Genomic DNA, 19,904 nt, shown 5'->3' on the forward strand with positions numbered 1-19,904 from the left:
GTACAGAATTACTGTTTATACAGAATTATTAAGTAGTGCAGTTAAGATAAGTGAAATATGTGGCTACTATCTACAGAGGCTATATAAAGTGCTAGTGGTTGTGGGTGTGTGTATGTTCAGTCCATGTGTTAACGTGGGTCAGATGTCAGGAGGCAGAGTTCAGGAGTCTGACAGCTGTGGGGAAGAAGCTGTTCTGGTACCTGGTGGTCTTAGTCTGGAGGCTCCTGTAGCGCCTCACAGAGGGCAGGAGGGTGAAGAGTCCGTGTGATGGGTGACTGGGGTCTTTGATGACTTTCCCAGCCCCTTTCAGACACCGCTTCCAGTAGATGTCATGTATGGCAGGAAGTGGTGCTCTGGCGATGCGCTGGGCAGTTTTCACGACCCTCTGCAACGCCTTCCGAGGCAGAGCAGTTCCCGTACCAGACTGTTACACAGTTGGTCAGGATGCTCTCGATGGTGCAGCGATAGAAGTTCACCAGGATGTCTGAGGACAGGTGGTTCTTCCTCAGAGTCCTCAGGAAGAAAAGGCGCTGGTGAGCCTTCTTGACCAGCTTGGAGCAGTTGGTCGTCCAGATGAGATCCTCGGAGATGTGGACTCCCAGGAACTTGAAGCTGCTCACACGCTCCACAGTTAATGTAGATGGGTGGATGTGGGTCAGCATTCCTCCTGTAGTCCACGATGAGCTCCTTGGTCTTCTCGGTGTTGAGCAGCAGGTTGTTTGTCTCGCACCACTCAGCCAGACGATCCACCTCCTCCCTGTAGGCGGCCTCATCGTTGTAATTGAGGCCAATCACCGTGGTGTCATCTGCAAACTTAATGATGGTGTTGGAACCATCGGCAGGCCTGCAGTCGTGGGTGAAGAGGGAGTAGAAGGAAGGGCTCATCACACAGCCTTGTGGTACACCGGTGTTCATCGTGATTGTAGATGATCAGCGGTTATCCAGCCGGACATGTTGGGGCCGGTTGGTCAGGAAGTTCATAACCATTTACACATGAGGGAACTGATGCCCAGGTCTGTCAGTTTCCTGATGAGTTGTGAGGGGAGGATTGTATTGAACGCTGAACTGAAGTCTATAAACAGCCTTCTGGCAAAGGTGTTGTTGTTGTCCAGGTGTGAGAGGACAGAGTGCAGTGCGATGGAGACTGCATCCTTAAACATATATGTGTATACGTTTAAGTTTATACATTTATAAGTCAAAGCATTTTGTTAGCTCCTAGATTTGAGTCTGGAAACGTCTCGCAAAGCTTTATGTACTCTCTTTTGGTTGACATTTGCAATATTTTGAGATTTGACAGTCCTCCAGAAATAGCTACCATTCCACTAAAATATATTTTTTTAGATTGTACTTCAGAAAAGGCTATGAAACAACCTTTAGACTTTTAGTAAATAGCATGGAATTAGCTGAATAAATAAATAGCAAAAGAAAAATGTAAGTAACACATAGTCAAAGGAGCTTGCAAAGAAAAGCGTCTGGACTTCTTTAAGTTGCTTGAAGTCCAGACGCTTTTCTTTGCAAGCTCCTTTGACTACAATGACCTGGATGACTGAGAACCTTCACAGACATAAGTAACACATACAAACAGGTTGTGAGCACTGAAGATTTTCTGGTGTCCTACCCACAGCCCCGCTGATGGTGCAGTTTCCAGCAGCAGCAACATCCAACCAAAAAGTACACTGATGTGTTTAAATGCAGTAAAGCAGTCAGTGTGTGTAGTCAGTGTACATAAAAGGACAAAAAAAATTACATAAATTTAACGTGTAACCAAATATATTTTCTCTCTCCCGAAGCCAACCAGCATAGGACGTGACTGCACACACACACACACACACACACACACACACACGAGCACACAGCGAGTGCAGTACTGGGAGCTGATCAACGCTTGATTATCTTCCCCCCAGTGCAGCACACCCTAAGCAGAATCAAATCAGATGACTTCATTAGCATATCATCTGCATAATGGCTCAACCAGAGCAAGGGCATTTGCCTGCTACATGGCTTCTACCATGTCTCATTCTGAAGGGGGGGTAGTGGTGGTGGAGGGTTAGAGATCCTCTTTCATTTCTGTTCTAACTAAGCATATGCTGGACGTCTTTGTTGAGTCACGTGGCTCCTTTAGACATCTCAACAGCCTGGTTAATTGAGGGCATGATTATAAAAGAAAAATGTGACTGAAGATAATTTCTCTGCATTGTGCACAATCTCTGGAGTTACTGTATAGCCAATTATCGTCGTCTCAGAGGCAAATTACACACGTGGGCACGGATGTTTGCGCAGCCAATATTAACTGCCTGAGTTTTTCTGTTTCAGCACTCTGAACCTTTCTCTTGGAATCCGCTTACGTAACAAGTGGTATGGTTAAGCCGTACCACTGGTACGACTTAACCATACCACCAAGCCGGTGGTATGGTTAATCGAATCAACTGGAATTTGCTTATTTTGTCACAGAAAAGGGGTGAGCAGGGCGTCACCGGTGTCGTGTATTTCGTTTCAGTCACACTGGCCTAAAAAGACATCGGATATTATCAAGACTCTCAGAATATTCATTGTCTCCAGATGGTGTCACTTTAAAGGTTTTTATTCTTAATCTAAAATAACTATGCCCTTGGTTAGTAAAAAAATTGTTCTTTCATTTCACCTTTTTAACATTTCATATCGCTTACTTTGTAACTCCGCAGTTAATAGAAGTCACATTTCCATTAGCTCTCTGCCTTCATGGTTCATGGGTCAAAATTTCCCCAGCCAGGATAGAAAATGTTTTTAAATTGAGACAGCGCCTTTGTAGACTCCTCTGTGTTAGAAGACTGCAGGAAACACACTGCATGAGCACTACACTTCATCATCACACACACACACATAAGCATTCATACAGATACGTGCAAATATTAGGGGTGTAACGATACACAAATTTCACGGTTCGGTTCGATACTTTGGTGTCACGGTTCGATATTTTTTTGATACAAAAAAAATGTTCATGCCTTTTTAATTTGTCATTTATTAAAATTATAAATAGATATTTTAACTCAAAAGTACAGTTTTTAAATTTAATGTTGCTGAAACAACAAAGTAATAAAAAAATAAATCTATCTGATTGATAGATCTTTGGAAAAGAGAGTTTATTACAGAGAAATGGCTCTTTTCCAAAATAAAAGCTATACTATACGCTTCTTCTGGGCTATATTCTCAGCAGCATATTAAACATATCAGGTCCCCATAAGGAGAATCATGTGCTAACGGCTGTCTAAATGACTCGGGTAAAGTTTGTAGCATGCGTGCTTGTTGTTTTTGTCTGCTTCCACTTGTCTTTGCACTAGGATGGTGTCAGCGTAAATGTGCAGTCATATTCGTTGTGTTCCCACTAGTGCTGTCAGCGTTAATCTGAAATGACGTTAACGCCACAACACGGCAAATCTCCGTTAACGAGCTACCGCGGATCGCCCCGTGCGTGGGGCTGGACGGCAACACGTTAACGAGCTAACTGCGCTAATGCACTAGTTCCCACCAATTGAGCATCACGTGGCACATCCGACATACTGTTTTACTTTTGTCCATGACGCGCTTACCTTCAGGGTCATATGTCACATGAAAACCAAAATAGTTCCAAATGCCAGATCTGAATGAGGGTGGGGGAGGTTCAATTTGCCATGTTGCAACGAGCTTAGCTTCTGTCTTGCTAGCTTTCCCTGCGCTCAGTGAATCTGCGTTCGACTACTCCGCCTAGGCTGCACTGTCGAGCGCAGATCCACTGAGCGGTCAACACAGACAGCACCGTCAGAAGGAAAGTTGATAAAATAAATTAAAAATTTTGTATTGTTCGACACATATGCGTACCAAACCGAAAGTACTGTATCGAACGGTTCAATATCGATACGAGTATTGTTGCACCCTTAGCAAATATGATTCTAAAATCATGAAAAATCTACTACATTTCATAGGCGTAAAGACTGCCATGAGTTATGCATAGAAAAAAAGAAAGAAACAGAAAAAAAACTGATTTAAAAACATGCCAAAAAGTCCAGTACTGACATAACATAAAAATCTGGACCTTATACTTATGAAAGCTAGGACGCATATGATGCAGAAATGAAGAGGGTAAGCAGCAGCCAGGCGCTGCTAATCAAATGCAACTGATTAACTGATCATCAGCAAGTGTGACCAGAAGACTGCACAGGCCTCAGTGAGGACGTTAAATGATAACGTTAATGTATAGTCTGTATGGAAGTATGGCTTGTTTGGAAGGACTGCTAGGAAAAAGCCCCTTTTCTGTTTAAAAAACACGAACATGGCCCCACTGGAGACATTTGGCCATAATGCAAAACACCACATCTGGCAAAAGCCAAACACAGCATATCTGCCCAAACACCTCATGCCAACTGTCAGCAGTATTGGAGGGGTATTGATTTTGACTTGTTTTGCAACCGCTGGTCCTGGCCACCTTGCAGTCATTGAGTCCACCATGAACATCTCTGTGTACCAAGGTAATCTAGAGCCAAATGTGAGGCCATCTGTCTGACAGCTGAAGCTCGGCTGATACTGGCTCACCAAATCTCCAACTGGATGGCTGAAAAAGAAAAGAATCCCAGTGTTGTGATGCTCCAGACCTCAGCCTGACTGAAATGTAGTGCTGGGACCTTAAGACAGCTGTGTATACATGGATTTTCCCAAACGTGAATGAACTACAGCAACACTGTCAAGAAGAGTGAGCTAAAACTCCTCCACAACGATGCGAGAGACTGATAAAGTCATACAGAAAATATTACTTCAAGTTATTGCTGTTAAAGGCGGTTCTGGAAGCTATTAAATCACGGGGAATACTTTGTTTCTCAGAAGACTGCAGAGAGTCCTTTGAAAATGTTTTCTTTCATATAAGTGCATGTGGTAAGACCTGTTCCTCTTTAATCCAATGCGCCACATAAAGCAGAGTGAGCTATGTTTGAGTCATGGTCTGTGCACAAGAGCTCTAAATTTGGTTGTAATTTTAAATTACAGCAATCAAACCTAAAATAGGACACAGTGAGAATTTTGTTGTTGTTGTTTTCAAAAAGAAACTTAAGAACTAGTTACATATAGCAGTTTATGAATGCAGAAAGCTAATTAAAAGGCAAATTATCATCAGCTCATAGCCGGTGGTTTCCAAACTGCATTTCGGAAAATCTATTCCCTGTTTTCTTCATCCCCCCAAAAAATAAATAATAAATCAAAGAACCAAAGCAGAAAAGAGCTGTTTGTAACCACCACTCAAATTTTTCACACACTGCAGTTTTCAATTAAATATTTTACCTGAAATCTTTTTTTTAGCAGTTTCTTAACCTTGTGATTTTTACAAACTAACAAACAACACATGAAAAATTTACTTCCTAAGCCAAGGACAACCGGAAACGGGGGGAAGAATTAAACAATAATAGGAGGGAGAAGGGAAAGAAAGAGGCAACGTGCTCTAGCAGTGGTTGCTGCTTTCGTAAACCGTTCTGCTGCCATGTTTGTTTACTTTCTCCCTGGTGTGAACATCTATGCATGGCTGCAGCCATCACATCTACACATGTCACCCGTCTGCACGATCACACAACGCTCTGCACAGACGCACTCGCTCCTGCATATTCCTAAGCCTTCCTGCACTCATACTTACGCTCTCACAATACAGCCCTTCAAGCCACATCTTAACCTAGTTCTTCGCATAAATCCCACTTGTAAGATCTCATGCACTTCACAAACAATGCACAGCATCTCTTAGATTTCAGCCCAATGTGAACTCGTACTCCAGTATTTATTTATTTATTTTACACGAGATATGATTTGACCTACTTCTGACAGATTGCCGGACAAGCATGCAGTTTAAGTTAAATCACGTGGTCGACGAATCGGACTTTGGAAGAATGATAAGGATGTTTTCAATTTGCATGTATATATTTGCAGATGTGTTGTACTGAATTTATGTAACGTGTCAGCTGATCTTTCACTGGTCACGGAGAGGAAACGGTGCACATTTTGCACATGCCAGCTAATAATCACAATTCACTAACTACTGCGATGAGAGCGAGGCTTAACCAAAAGCAAATTTCTCACGGTTATAAACAGCGACACAAATAAAGATGGACAAATACGTCAGTTGCGTATTTGCATTCACTCTCTCTCACTCTCTCTCGCTCGCTGTTGTGTAACCACTGACGTACTGGTGATCCGTGAAAAAGTGGGAATCAGTTTTGCTCGGTTGATCCCAGAGGTCAGCAGCAGGGAGAGACAGAGAGGAAAGCAAAGAGAAGGAGGGAAAGGCTACCGAATATCGTAATGACATCAGTGAGTTAGAAGTTTGCACTGTAGCTGATTTTTTTTAATTTTTGCCCAACGTCTGGGGGAACCGGAGATGCAGGAAATGGAAAAATAGGGCGAGAGAGGAGAAATAAAACGACAAGAGGATGATTTAAACTAAATGGAAAACAAAAGGCCAAAGTAACAGAGTGAAACAAGAGTATGAGAGAAATGAAGGAAATGGCAAAGCATAGAAAACGATATGTGGAGAGAAATGGGAGAAAACATGCAACGGAAATTAGAAGGCACAATCAATGCTCTCAGATTCTAGAAACAAATCTTTTAATGCCTTTGATCCTTGAACAGAATTTGGTTGTTGCTTCCACTTTCAGTTGGAGTTTCGAGCCATTTATGTTACGACTCCCAGATATTTTTTGGGTTTTAGCCCAGCCAATCAGCCTCTTTTAGAAACAATGGGCTGCGGGAGGAAAGCCACAGGTATAGAAGAGAAGGTCTCCATTTACTACTCATATTTCCTGATTGCTTTGAGGAGCAGCCGGTCAGTGCTGAAATTTAATTGGACCAGTGGCCTCAATTTGTAGCAACTTTGAAACCCACCTTGAGGGTTGTGGTGTAGTTTTGGATTGAGTAATGAGGATGGGCAAAGTTAAACTCAATTTCAGGGTGAGCGTCTGTCCGTAAATAGCTATTTATCAACAGAACGGCCAACGCACGCCAAGGCCAATAAGTGACAGCTGGTGCTCTGAATGCAGCGTCTGAAGCATGACAGGAAAACTCCCAGCCGTTGTCTATGCGGCATGGATGGGAATGAACCAGGCCTCCGATGGCATGCATTGCCTGTTGGTGCCATGCATTACAAAGGACAAGAAAGGACAAGTGTTTCATTTCAAACGTGCCATCAGTCAGTGAAGGACTGGGTAAAGTGAGGTCAAGTTTTCTGCCTTACTTTTTTTAGAAGCAGAAAATCAATTTAATGTCAATTTGCCTCAGTAAAATATAGCATTCAGGGATATCCTCAGAGTTTTCTCCTAGCTCCCCAAAGTGTTTCCCTAAAAAGGACTGTAAAATACAGTAAGATTCCCTTCCCAGCTCTTAGCACATAAGTTCTCTTAACACATTTTTCATACATGTGCCAACACCACAATAATTCCAAAATCTTTTAGTTAAACGTCATCTGTCTAATGAATTTTCAATGCACGTTTTGAATTATTTGTCCAAAACTTGAGCTTTGATATTTCACAAGGGGAAAAATTAATCCAACACATTTTTAGAGAATGTAACCCCCCTCAGTCTCTACGTCCGGTGCTGTATGAGTAAAACTCTCTGGACTCGAGATGGAAAACCCTCGTCTCAACTTTCATCTCAAGAGTCCACAGATAGACCGCTAAGAAGGATATCGATCAATGACAGAAAATCAGATTTATCTACAGACTCCAAGTGGACTGGTTCTTATGCTCCCATTGAACAACATTCTCGGGGGTTTAATAATCGCCGTAGTTGGCCAACTTTACCAACTGCAGTAGTTTGGATTGTAAGTTACAGCCATGTTAAACAGGATGTTGTCCAGTGACTCCTGTCCTGTGAAAAACTAAGTAGATCCATCAGTCAGTGTCTTGTAGAACCACTTTTAGCAGCAATAACTTGAAGTAACTGTTTCCTGTTTGACTATCACTGGAGGAATGTTGGTCCACTCTTCTGTATAACGTTCCTTCACCTCCTTCACTTGAAGGTTGTAGATATTCATCTATGCACAACTCTCTTAAGGTCCCAGTTTAGCGTTTAATCAGTTTGAGGTCTGCACTTCGACCGAGCCATTACAACATTTTGACTCTTTTCTTTTTTGTCATTTCAATCATTTTCAGCCAATATTTTATATTTATCATTTGAGAACTGCTGGTCTCCTCCTGGCAACCTTTCCAAACAAGTCACTTGTTCAGTCTTTTTTCGTTGTATTGCCTTAACGTTTAACAGTAAACATGCTAAGTGAGGTGTGTAGAGACTGAAACGTGGCTCTTTGTTTTGTTTTTTTACAGTTTCTCTGAGCATTGCACAGTACAGTTTTGAGTTATATTTGCTGGCGTGTCATTTCTGGCAAGACTGTGGCACTGAAGTTACACACTTGCTCCATGCTCCAGACCAGCAAACTGCTAGATTTTTTGCTAATGATCATTTGATTAAGTAGATTTGATTAGCAGTACCTGGCTGCTCCTTACCCGTCTCATTCCTATGGAAGCAGCAAGAGTGCACAGAGTCCAGTGAAAAACGTTATTTTTCACATAAGCGAGACTTAGTTTCTCTTTTAATTGAAGTAGTTATTTAATGAGTTCACTCTTCTTTTATTTGGTTTTTACTTATATCTTATGTAATTTTATTTTACAGTTCCAATGTACAGCACTTTGTGTCAGCTGTGGTTGTTTTAAAGCGCTTTATAAATAAAGTTGATGATGATGATGACATGATTGTATTTTTAAAGATGTAAAACAGTATTTATCACTTCACATTATTTAAAAGTATTACGCTAACCTAACTACATCAGAATAATCTTTCCTGTTTAACGCTGACAAATGTGAGTGTGATTATATCAACAATAGCTTTAATATAAACATAAATGACTCAAGCTTCCACCAGTAAAAGCAGCTGTGGTTAAAGTGTCTTTATGAAAACAGTTATTGTTAATGTCATTCCCTAATAGCACTCATACTGGGATAATTAATTCATATAGTTCTCGATTTGGGAATTACATGAATAAGAGCAGGTGCATGTTAGCCCATTGGTTCCATGTCTGCTGTTATTATTTCAGCATGAAATTTCTTGCAAACGTACAACTTAAGTTGTGCCGACATTACCCTCAGATCGACACTCCCTTGCGTCACAGGTTGCAAAAATTTTGCAGCGGCTTACTTAGCCACAGCCTGCTAGCCTTATTGCCCCTCATACTTAACCAGCACTGATTCAGGTGACAGCAATTGAGAGCTGATGCTGGAGCCAGTGAAGTCCGGCACTCAGTGGCAGCTCATGACTTGTCTCAAAACACCAGCACCTTAACTTGCTTACCCACAACATCCTGACACAAATTATATGTCACTCTCAAATTTTCAAGCATCAACACACATCAACCACTCAGAAGAGGAGAAATGTAATCATTCCTTGGATTGACATATCAAGTAATGCAACACAACACAGCAATAGAAAAAAAACACATACACTGCAAATTTGTTCTGAAGCAAAAATACAATCTTTTTTCTGCCCTTTAACGTTTAAAATAAATCTTACATGAGTGCTGAAGGTATAGTTACAGTATTTTCTGAAACCACTGCGACCACTAGAGCACTCTGGTGTAGTACTGTCCGAGTCCGGCGACCAAACCGAAAAGCTAAGAGGCGTATGGACAGAGCTCTTCATAAATGCCACTGAAGCCTGGCAGCATCTGTGGGCAGCAGTGAGCACTCCCATCTTAAGCCTGACTGTGATTTGAGACACGTGACGCCCACATGACTTTGAAGTAGAGAAACAGAAGAGAAAGCTAAGAGGAAGATGAGGAGAGTAAAAGTGAGAAAGGCTAGGATACCGAGGCAGACAGAGATGAATGGGGTGGGACAAAGGCAGAGAGGCCAACTGAGAAAGAAGGAATCAAGTAAACGGTGACGTGCAGGGAGAGAGCGTATATACAGAGGAGACAGAAACAGAATGAGTGCCGCAGAGGCAGAAAGCAAAAATCTTGTCAGTTGGAAGTCTGCGGCAGGACTTTGAGGGGATAATTAGGGAGAGCGACTCCAGAAGTGGAGAATAAGTTCTCAGTCCTAAGCCTTCATGCTGAGGGATTAGACTTGGGCTGAACTCCTTTCTCTCGCTCTCCCGCTCTCCAAGGACTAACTGCTCTCTAAAGTGGACCGCTGACAACTTGGCAATGGGGACAAGCTACTGTAGCTGTGCCTGCGCTCTGTCCATACTGTTCCATTACAGAAAAAGCCAGTAGCCTTTTCAGGATCATTCACAGTACTGGGAGTGCAATTATAGAAAAAGAAATCTGGCACATTTCAGTTCTGTCCAATAGCCTGTAGTAATGTCGGATGTATTATTATCACCTTTGGATTGCCATCCATCCATTTTCTGCCACTTACCAAGGTCCAGGGTCACAGGGGCATCAGTGTAAGCAGAAATGCCCAGACCTCCCTCTCCCCAGCTACCTCCTTCAGCTCTTCAGGCACCAAGACATTCCCAAGCCAGCCAAGAGATGTAATCTCTGCAGCATGTCCTGGCTCTGCCTCAGTTCCTTCTCCTCGTGCGAGATGCCTACAACACCAGCTCCTGAGAGACACCTGGTTAGATGCCTGAACCACATCAACCCGCTGCGTTCGATGTGGAGGGCTAAAGGCTCGACTCTGAGTCCCTCCCAAACACCTAGCTCTTTACCCTGTCCATATAGGATGAAGCCCAGCCACCCTTCAGAGGAAGCTCAGTTCAGTGACTTGGATCCGTGATCTTCTTCTTACGGTCTCTACCCAGAGATCACGACTACAGGTGTGTGTAGGAAAGTAGATCAACCAGTAAATCGACAGCTTTGTTTTCACCATCAGCTCAACTCACCACAACAGACCAGTACAAAGTCTACATCACTGCTGACCCCACACCAATCCATCTCTCCATTCCCCCCTCAATCGTCCTCCAACTAGAACAGTAACTCGTGCCTGACCTCAAAGTTAGCACTTCAAAGTTCCTGGACGTTGAAGTACTAATTCTCACTCCAGCTGCTGCAAACTCAAGCATCAATTTCCCAAGTACGAGCTGGAGGTCACTGCCCAGTGAAACCAACAAAACCACATCATCCCCATAAAGGTGAGATGAGCTCTTAAGGTCACTGTATCAGACAACTTCCACCTTTTGACTATGTGTGAAGATAATCAACTTTACATTGCATTTATTACAAACTGTGAAAATATTCATGTGTGCCTGGATTCGAATACAATTCATTTGGGCTTTAACATTCTTAAAACTCAGAGAAAAGCCAGGTAGTGAAACGTGCAATCTGCCTTGCAGTCTCATCTCTGATATTGATACTGTTACCACCAGATGAACACCAGATGTCTGGATGGAGGCACACCTCTCATGAGACATAGGGGGAAAATCATCATGTAAAAGGGAACTGAATGTACTGAGTGGTTGTTCTCTGTTAAAAATAGGATCTTGTGGAATAATTACCATTAAGGGTATAACTTTTGTTCATTGTACAGCTAAGTGTTAAAGTAACACAGTAGAAAATAACCCTAAATTCAACGTGTTAATAAACATAGCACACATTCAATCTGTGATTGACATTAACACTAGGGCTGGGTATCGTCACTGATTTTTAGAATCGATTCAATTCCGATTCACAAGGTCCAGAATCGATTCGATCCACGATTCGATTTAATTCGATTCGATTCGATTCACTTCGATTTGAATATGGGAAATTTTGACAGTCAGAAATATTATAATTCTGATTAGTACGTTTACATATTTTTGTATCTATAAAAAGGAAGCTGACACACGCAAGACTTTAACAGAGGTGTGAGCGTCACAGCAGATGCCTTTGTGTCAAAGTAGCTGAAGATAAAGCACAGAAACACATGAAGGTGATTTTCCTGGCCTGGATTTTATAAAAATATTCTGCAGTACATCAAAAACGAAAGAAAACCATTAATCAACACATGAACATTACCTCTGAAGTTACAGCGGTTTTATTAGAGACACGGCTAAGCATTTTGCATTTTGCATAATTTTAAAAAGTTTAAATTTGTTCAGCATTGAACGGCAGAAATTAGGTTTTCTTTTCGGAAGTATATAAAACAGAAAAAAAAAAAGTCGGCCGATAGCGCTGTAAACAACGGTAGACTTGTGCGTAACAAGCAAGCGAATAATAGAGAGAGAGAGAGAGAGAGAGAGAGAGAGAGAGAGAGAGAGAGAGATGTGCATCGTGGTTGAAGCAAAACAGTAAAAGTAAGAGTGAATACTTGACGATGTTTTTGTGAAGCGTAGTTTGGATCTTCTTTTGCTGCTGGTTCGGTCAATATTGTTTGGAGAGACATCAAACTAACAGCTTTAGAATCAGCACATGTGAACGCAAAGCGCAGACCCGCCGACAGATCAGAATCAGCGAGCTGTCGGCTTTCAGCCCCAACTGTGAGAAATTCGACATCTAACTGATTCTGATCCGCGGGTCCCGCTGTGTGTTTACGTCTTTGTGCAGAATCCGTGTTCCTGCTCTCATTTACTGTTTTAGCTGTTTGGTGGTTGTTGAAATTTTGTGAGATTTCACCAGAGATTCTGGCATTTCGGGCAAAATAAATTTATATTAAAAAATCGATTCAGGATTTTAATGAATCGATTTTACGTAATCCAAGCCAGAATCGATTTTAATCGATAAATCGATTATAAAAACCCACCCCTAATTAACACCTCAAGTGTTGATGTGATACATGTAGCAGCTGATGCGTCTGGCAGCTGAAGCACAGTTACTATCTACAGATAACCAAACTCAAAATATTGAAACCAATAATGAACATTATGGCGTCTCCTTTGAGTCATCATAAGCTCATTCTCTGGATGACATAAAAGTATGACTGAAATTGGATTGTTATAAATGCTGCCCTATTTTCCATCTCCCAAAGACAAAATAGGTTAAATTTAGTAATAAAGTTGCTCATAAGAATAACTCTTCACCACATATTTACATTAATTAGATAAACGAGGCACTCAAATCTGAAAATATCTGTAGCCTGAAGTTCAGCATTTTGCTAACTAGAGCAATGTTACTAACTGGAGCACAGTCCACTGCCATAGCTTAAAGAAAAGTTTGCCATGTCAACTTATGCTATGCATCAAAAAGTTGCATCTCTGAGCCAAGAACAATGGGGTTCTCTTGGATTGCAAGAGACTAAAACTTTCCCTGTAGATGGCTTAACGGTTACGTGCAATATCAGCCCCAGATCTGAGTAGAGGGATGACAAGGTGCTCCACATTTTTCATTACAAATATATAATCTTGCAACACTGACACTCTCGCCTGGCCCTTTGGCTGCAGCTATCATTTTTCTTTTTTCCTCCTTTTTTTTCTGTGGTGGACTCGGGTCTTTTGTGTAGTCTATTTTCCCCAGCCTCCTGTTTACTGTGCCCTTTGACCGCTGTGCCATTTACAGCACACACACACACACACACACACACTACTGCAGAGACATGGATCTAATAACACTGGGACCGTGGCATGTCCTCATTTTACTCATCACAGTGTAATGTGAACACTGGCTTGGCTGCTGTCTCTGTTTTAGAGTCATATTGTATCATGTTTAAGCATTCCTTGATTAAAAGGCTACATATTGATTAATATGTCACACAAGTCTAGAGATAATAGTCCCACTTACACCTATTAGTAACTTTAAATCATCAGTCCATCTGACTGACATGCCCTCAGATTGTGGGAGGAAAATAAAATCCCCAAGGGAGTTGCATAGAAAGTCCCGTGTATCATATCTGGCTCCTTCTGTTGTGCAACAGAGCTTTAGGATTTCTAACTACATAGACATTACAACCTATTTTGCTTAAGTGATATAAATGCAGGGGAATTCAGTTTTAGCCCATACACAGGGAAAAGTCAGTCTGATAGGCAATGGGTAAATCAAACACATTACAGTGAAGCTTCATTGTAATTCCATCTGTGTAAAAAGTCAGCAGATACATTACTGTCCCGGGAAATTGGTGATATTGAACTGCTCACAAAGAGTCACATCAAAACAATGACTACCCAATCAGAACTGCCATTTAGACACTGCAGTCAGTAGACGTCTTCCCATAAAACTTATGAGTCTGTGGTCTGGGAGAGAGCCTGTAACTCTCTGTCTGCAAAATACAGGATATAATGACCGATGCTGGGTAATTAATTACATAGTTACTTCTTCAAAAACGTAACTGAGTTATACAAACAACAAAGTTTTTTGCAGCTGTTTACCTAAAAATGCAGCCAAGGCGTTTTTTTAAATAAACATTTCAAACTATTTACAGAACAATCAGCTGTTCTGCATCAAATCTGATGCCACACAAATTATTTGTGTCACTCCAAAAAATAATTTCTGTCCACTATGAGATGAAGGAGAACAACAGCCTGATACCTGCAGGAGACAACAGGAGATGTATCACTGCTGTAACACCTGTAACATTCAGCGGTCGCCTCATTGTTCTGACACACACAACACTATTGACTACACTACACACTAACTACACACTAACTACACAACATTTGTGCTGAACGTCGCAAATCTCTCACATCTCAGGACACCGCCGTCACTCCTAAAACTTCCCCCTTTCTAAACAACTAAATGTCATTTTGCCATATCAGTTTTTGATTGGTCGACATGGTACATTTTTCCACCAATAGGAAAGGCTGGGGTGTTTGGGTTTTGTTTTTGCTCACAGGCTTTTGAGCGTTTTCCTTATAAAACGCCGTTTTTATCGTGTCTTCCCACAGTAAATATAAACAACGACAGTATTCAGGAAGAAAACCAAACATTGCAGATATTTTTTATCATAACTCTGGTTTTACGTGGCCGATCAACACAATTTAAAAACTGGTATAAAGTCCACACTTTTCCCGTCAGTTGTTCCGTCTGTCCTGCTCACATCTCCAATGGTTGCACACGTTGTCATTAACGTGGCTTCACTCCACATCAGCCACGCCGCTTTGCTAGCTAAAACACCGGTGTCGGCACATAAGGATGCTGTCATAGCCTGTCAACGACTTTGATTAGCTGCATATATTTGAATGTGAATCACATTATTGGCTGGACTATGGGATAAGGTGGCACGTTCTAATCCCATACGGGAGCAGCCAGTCACTTACTAACACTGCAAAACAGAATTGTTAAAGTATTAATTTTAATTTCAATTCAGGTTAGATTTTTTTTTGTGCGCAACGCTGATTTTCTGTGCACAGAGACTGTGGCAGCAGTGCGCAGTTTAGAGGGAACATTGGTCCTGAGTCTGGTGACCCAGTGTTTATGTTTTAATTATTTTATATATCGTAATTTATTAGTTTTCTCATTGTTCTGTTTTTTGTCATTTCTAGCTCTATAGCTCTTCAGTGTTTCGTGGTTTCTAGTTCTGGGGTGTTGTTGCTGTGCCCCCCATGTTTAGTGTAGGTTTAGTTCTGTCTTCATGTTTATTTTCATGTTCCCCAGTCAGTCGTGTCTCATGTCGCAGTTCTCTTCTCCTGTCCTTCTGCTCCTGATGTTTCAGTGTCAAGTTCATGTCTCTGTGCCTCCTGTCTTGTGTTTCCTGTTTTACTTTGATAGTCCTATGTCAGCGCATTCAGTTTTGCTTCCTCCTCATCTCGTGATATCTGATTAGTCCCAGCTGTGATTCCCTCCTGTTTCAAATTCCCTCGTTAGTCCCTTGTGTATTTAAGCCCTTTGTTTCCCTCTCTCTGTTGTTGTGTCATCCCCTCACCGTGCTGTATTTCTTCCATGCTTCTGGCAATGTTCTGGTTCTCTGTTTCCTGGTTTTGTTTTTCTAGTTTAGTTTTCTTGTATTACATGTTTCTCCAGCAATAAAGCTGCCGTTTTGAGTTTACTCCTTCGTGAACGAGTCCTGCGTTTGGGTCCTTCCTCCTGCCTGCCACAGCACACCCCTTGACATAAAAATGGACAAACTGCATCCAAAACTATAAAACAACCTTAGAAAAATGTTCCTCAACGTGAAATTGCAACGACTTTGACTATATCATCGTATACAGAACATAATTTAATCAAAAGGTTCAGAAATTCTGGAGGAATCTCTGTTCACAGTGGACAGTAATTATCAATGTTAGATGCCTATTATCTGTCAGACTGCACTGTATAGATAACAGGGAGGATTCTGTCCTGGAAATCTCTGCATTGGCTCAGGCAAACTTTCAAAATTCACTATCTGTCAGCTCAGTTGAACAAACTATGGATTTCTGAGGGGTTTTTTTATTATTTATTTTTTTATTTTACAGAGTGTCCTAACTTTATTGGAATTGGGTTTTTTAAAGATGTGATGGAAGTTGCAGAACTATCAACTCTGTATCAAAACAGTGGGGGGTATGGAGTTTACTGTGGCCCAAGAAGACAAAAGCAAAATATAAGTGATGGTATATAGTGTGTTTGACTGCTTACTACATAGAGCAGAAACCCAGCATCGTATCCAAGACCAAGGAAATCACTAGATTGCATCACTTTGTAAGATTACCGATCCTGACCGCTATCACAGTTTAGGAGACAGACTGAACTGATGGATCTGAGGACGTTTGTGTCAAGTTTGTCAAAGTTTCATCCAGAAAGCCTTTTTCAGGTAGGATGCTATATTTTTGCCTACTGTCTTTAGGAACGCGTAGCCTCAGACTGACCATATGATACATGAAGCCAAGGGTAAATATAAAGGGTACCAGTATAGTACATATACTGTTAAAAGGGTGGAGGCTCATATTGAAGATGGCACACAGCTGTGTTTGTGTGTGCTGTCTGCGAGCAGAGGCTTTGAGGGAGAGGAACTAAAACAGAGGATGAACTGTGGGACTGCACAAAAACCCAGTGAAAGAGAAATGAGGATTATTTTTGAACTGTTAACCATGCAAAGCTACAAACGAAAATTTGAAGGTGCAAATGAGCAAAATAGCTCTTCTTTCAGATCCTTTTTACAAGACTCTCTTTATGAAATTTTAACACGAAGCCGTGTTAATTACAAGGAGCTACCGTTAGCTTAATTAGCCAAGCAGTGCTGATCAAATCTACTAAGCTGATCAAATTGCCTGCAGTCATTTCAGTCAGTAAATTGAATGACTGCAGGCTAAAAATGAGAAAACCTGCTGTTGCTTACCTCTGCTGAAAGCAAGGAGTGACTGATTCCAAAATAACTCAAAGTTTCAAGTGTCAAAGTCGCCCCCGTTATTAGAGCAAACAGCGATATGCAACGTGCAAGAACAGAAAGACTGATAAGGTTTGTCAACAGCAGCTAAGAAGGCGGGCTCACAATCAATCAAACCGATCCACTGTCGTGAACATGGGACACTTGTGCACATGACTACATCTCATGCAAGCTACTTTAAATGAGAAAATATGCTATTTTCATTAAAACCGATATCAATCAAGATGACGCTGAGAAGCACACATATAGGACATCCTGTAAAAACGAACAAACACTAAGGAAAACGGGCCACGTGGCTTTGATCAATGCAGAATGAGAATATTGTCTGCACAATTGCACTACACAAAGGTTGCTTCTATGGCCTCATTTAAATGAAGTTAAATGTTAGGTCAAATTCACCAATTACTCTTTTTTTTCCGGGACACAGAACTGTCACCACACAGGCGTCTTCACACAGACAGGCTATTATTAATATTTACTGCTTGCTAACACAATGATTATTCCGTTTTTTCTCATCATTTATATTTAACGTGATAATTAAAAGAGACTCATTTAGTATGTAATACCGACACTGTGTTTCTTTCCACCCTCTCTCATCTCTCCACTCACTCATTCATCGTTCACACAACGATAACTGTGGCCGCTCGTTAGCTGGAGAGCATCAGGTCATGTGACTTTCCTGGCTCCCTCCCACGATGAGCAAATGAATATGTTAAATAATCACTCAAAGTGAATTAAAAATAAGCGGCAGTGAAAATTCAGCCCATAAATGTAAACACAGAGAGAGAGCTCTCGCAGCTTAGATGAAGGAAAAGTAGGGAAAAAAGGATTTGCTGTACCTTTGCTTCTACCTAGAGGAGAAAGGATCCGTAGAGATAAAAGAAGGAAGAGTGTCATCCAAGGCAGAGCACCAGAAAAAGACAACAAAAAGTAGGTTTAAGCTATTGTTAGTCTACATAAAGCCTGTGACACTTGCATGCAACATGTCGACAATCATGCAAATTGTGCAGTAATGGGAGAAGCGCACACGGGCAGCACACAACCGACACTTCAAAATCTCAACAATTCTTTTTCCAGGTTTCATTTTGTTTATGCCGTTGTGTGTTGTTTTGATAGAGTTGAGGTCTACGGCTTCGCTGGCTATTTGTCGTGGATAGTTTTGGCTGAAGTATATATTCAGAAATGTGCAAAAAATCATTTCTTTATATTTTTCTAAGTCACTATTTGGGATAACTACCTTTTTTCCTCAAGAGTGTCTAAACTCTCAAAAAAAAAGTATGTTTTTCTGACAAACTGCTGCTAATAGAGTTAAAAATGGGTTGTTTGCTTAGTTATTCATTATGTCTCACTCACTATGTGTTAACAGACCTCTCTGCATTGAATCATATCTGTTATTAACCTCTGTCTCTCTTCCACAGCATGTCTTTATCCTGTCTTCCTTCTCTCACCCCAACCAATCACAGCAGATGGCCCCGCCCCTCCCTGAGCCTGGTTCTGCTGGAGGTTTCTTCCTGTTAAAAGGGAGTTTTTCCTTCCCACTGTCGCCAAAGTGCTGCTCATAGGGGTTCATATGATTGTTGGGCTTTTCTCTGTATCTATGAAGCGCCTTGAGGCGACTTTTGTTGTGATTTGGCGCTATATAAATAAAATTGAATTGAACTGAATTGAATTGAATTGAATGTGCAGACACAACACCGGTCAGGAGGTGCTTTTATGTTTGATTCATTCAGGTCCATAGATTTGTTAAGTGGATTAACAAACAAAAAACATTGCTGTGAAAATGCTCAGGTACAAGGACTGGACTGAAACAGGGTGTAAACGCAGCTATTGTCCAAAGAAAGACCTGGAGAACTATTGCTCAAGACTACTTTAACCTCCTAGGACCTGCGTCCACATATGTGGACATCACATTTTGGGTTATTTAGCCCAAAATACTAAATTTTGCTCTACAAGGGCCTGATATCCACTTACGAGAACATTATGCTGCTACTGTTCTATCGAAATTTTAAACAAATATCCTCATATGTGGCTCATTTTTCTTAGAAACAAAAATCTGGTAATTCTGTTTTTACATTCATCAGGACCCAATCAGCTCAAATATCAAAGAGAAATTAAAAATGCTGCTGTGGAGGAGTTCAGGTCTTAGGAGGTTAAAAAAGACAAGTCTGGCTCCTTGGAAGCAAAATATTTAAAAAATGATGGGTGGCTCAAGACTTTTGCACGGTACTGTAAATAAGCCATAGTTTGCTCATGATAGCTGAGCAAACTCCACCCGGTGAAGATAGAAATCGTCATATGACTGGAAGCCATGGCCAAATGTTGTTTCCAAGAACAAGAACGAAAATCCTTTCTCTGTAATATCGGCTCACAGTTATAGTTCGGTTTAGGTAAGTGAAGGCTGAAAACACTTGGGCACAATTAGCGAAAAGTCACAGTTACTTTATGCCAAACGTAATAACCTTGGACTCCTGGAGAGCTAGATTAAATTTGATTTTGAAATACAATAAGTCTCAGACTCCCTTTCAACAAGCCAGCGAGATCTGAAAAAAGAAAATCTAAATTGCAGAGTAACTAAGAGCCTGTGAACGCTGATATTTTTAAGCTTATTCCAAAAAATAAATTCTCAAATGCAGCTTTACTGAATTTGATCCGACAGAAAGGAAGCGGCTCCGTCCATTTTAATCACAGTAATAGTAATTCACATTCCATGGACGTGCCACTTCA

General features: G+C 41.2%; 1 protein-coding gene across 1 annotated transcript in view; it reads right to left on the reverse strand.

Annotated features, from left to right (window-relative positions):
- Positions 1–19,904, reverse strand: part of nrxn3b (neurexin 3b) — a 346,576-nt gene that overhangs the window by 315,146 nt on the left and 11,526 nt on the right. Inside the window, exon 5 of the mRNA XM_087852476.1 lies at positions 18,020–18,031. Within this exon, the coding sequence (XP_087708602.1) occupies positions 18,020–18,031 (12 nt within the window). The remainder of the gene's footprint in view (positions 1–18,019; positions 18,032–19,904) is intronic.

This window comes from Neolamprologus brichardi, chromosome 15, assembly GCF_056152115.1.
Source record: "Neolamprologus brichardi isolate AB-2024 chromosome 15, ASM5615211v1, whole genome shotgun sequence".
In the NCBI taxonomy this organism is placed as follows: domain Eukaryota; kingdom Metazoa; phylum Chordata; class Actinopteri; order Cichliformes; family Cichlidae; genus Neolamprologus; species Neolamprologus brichardi.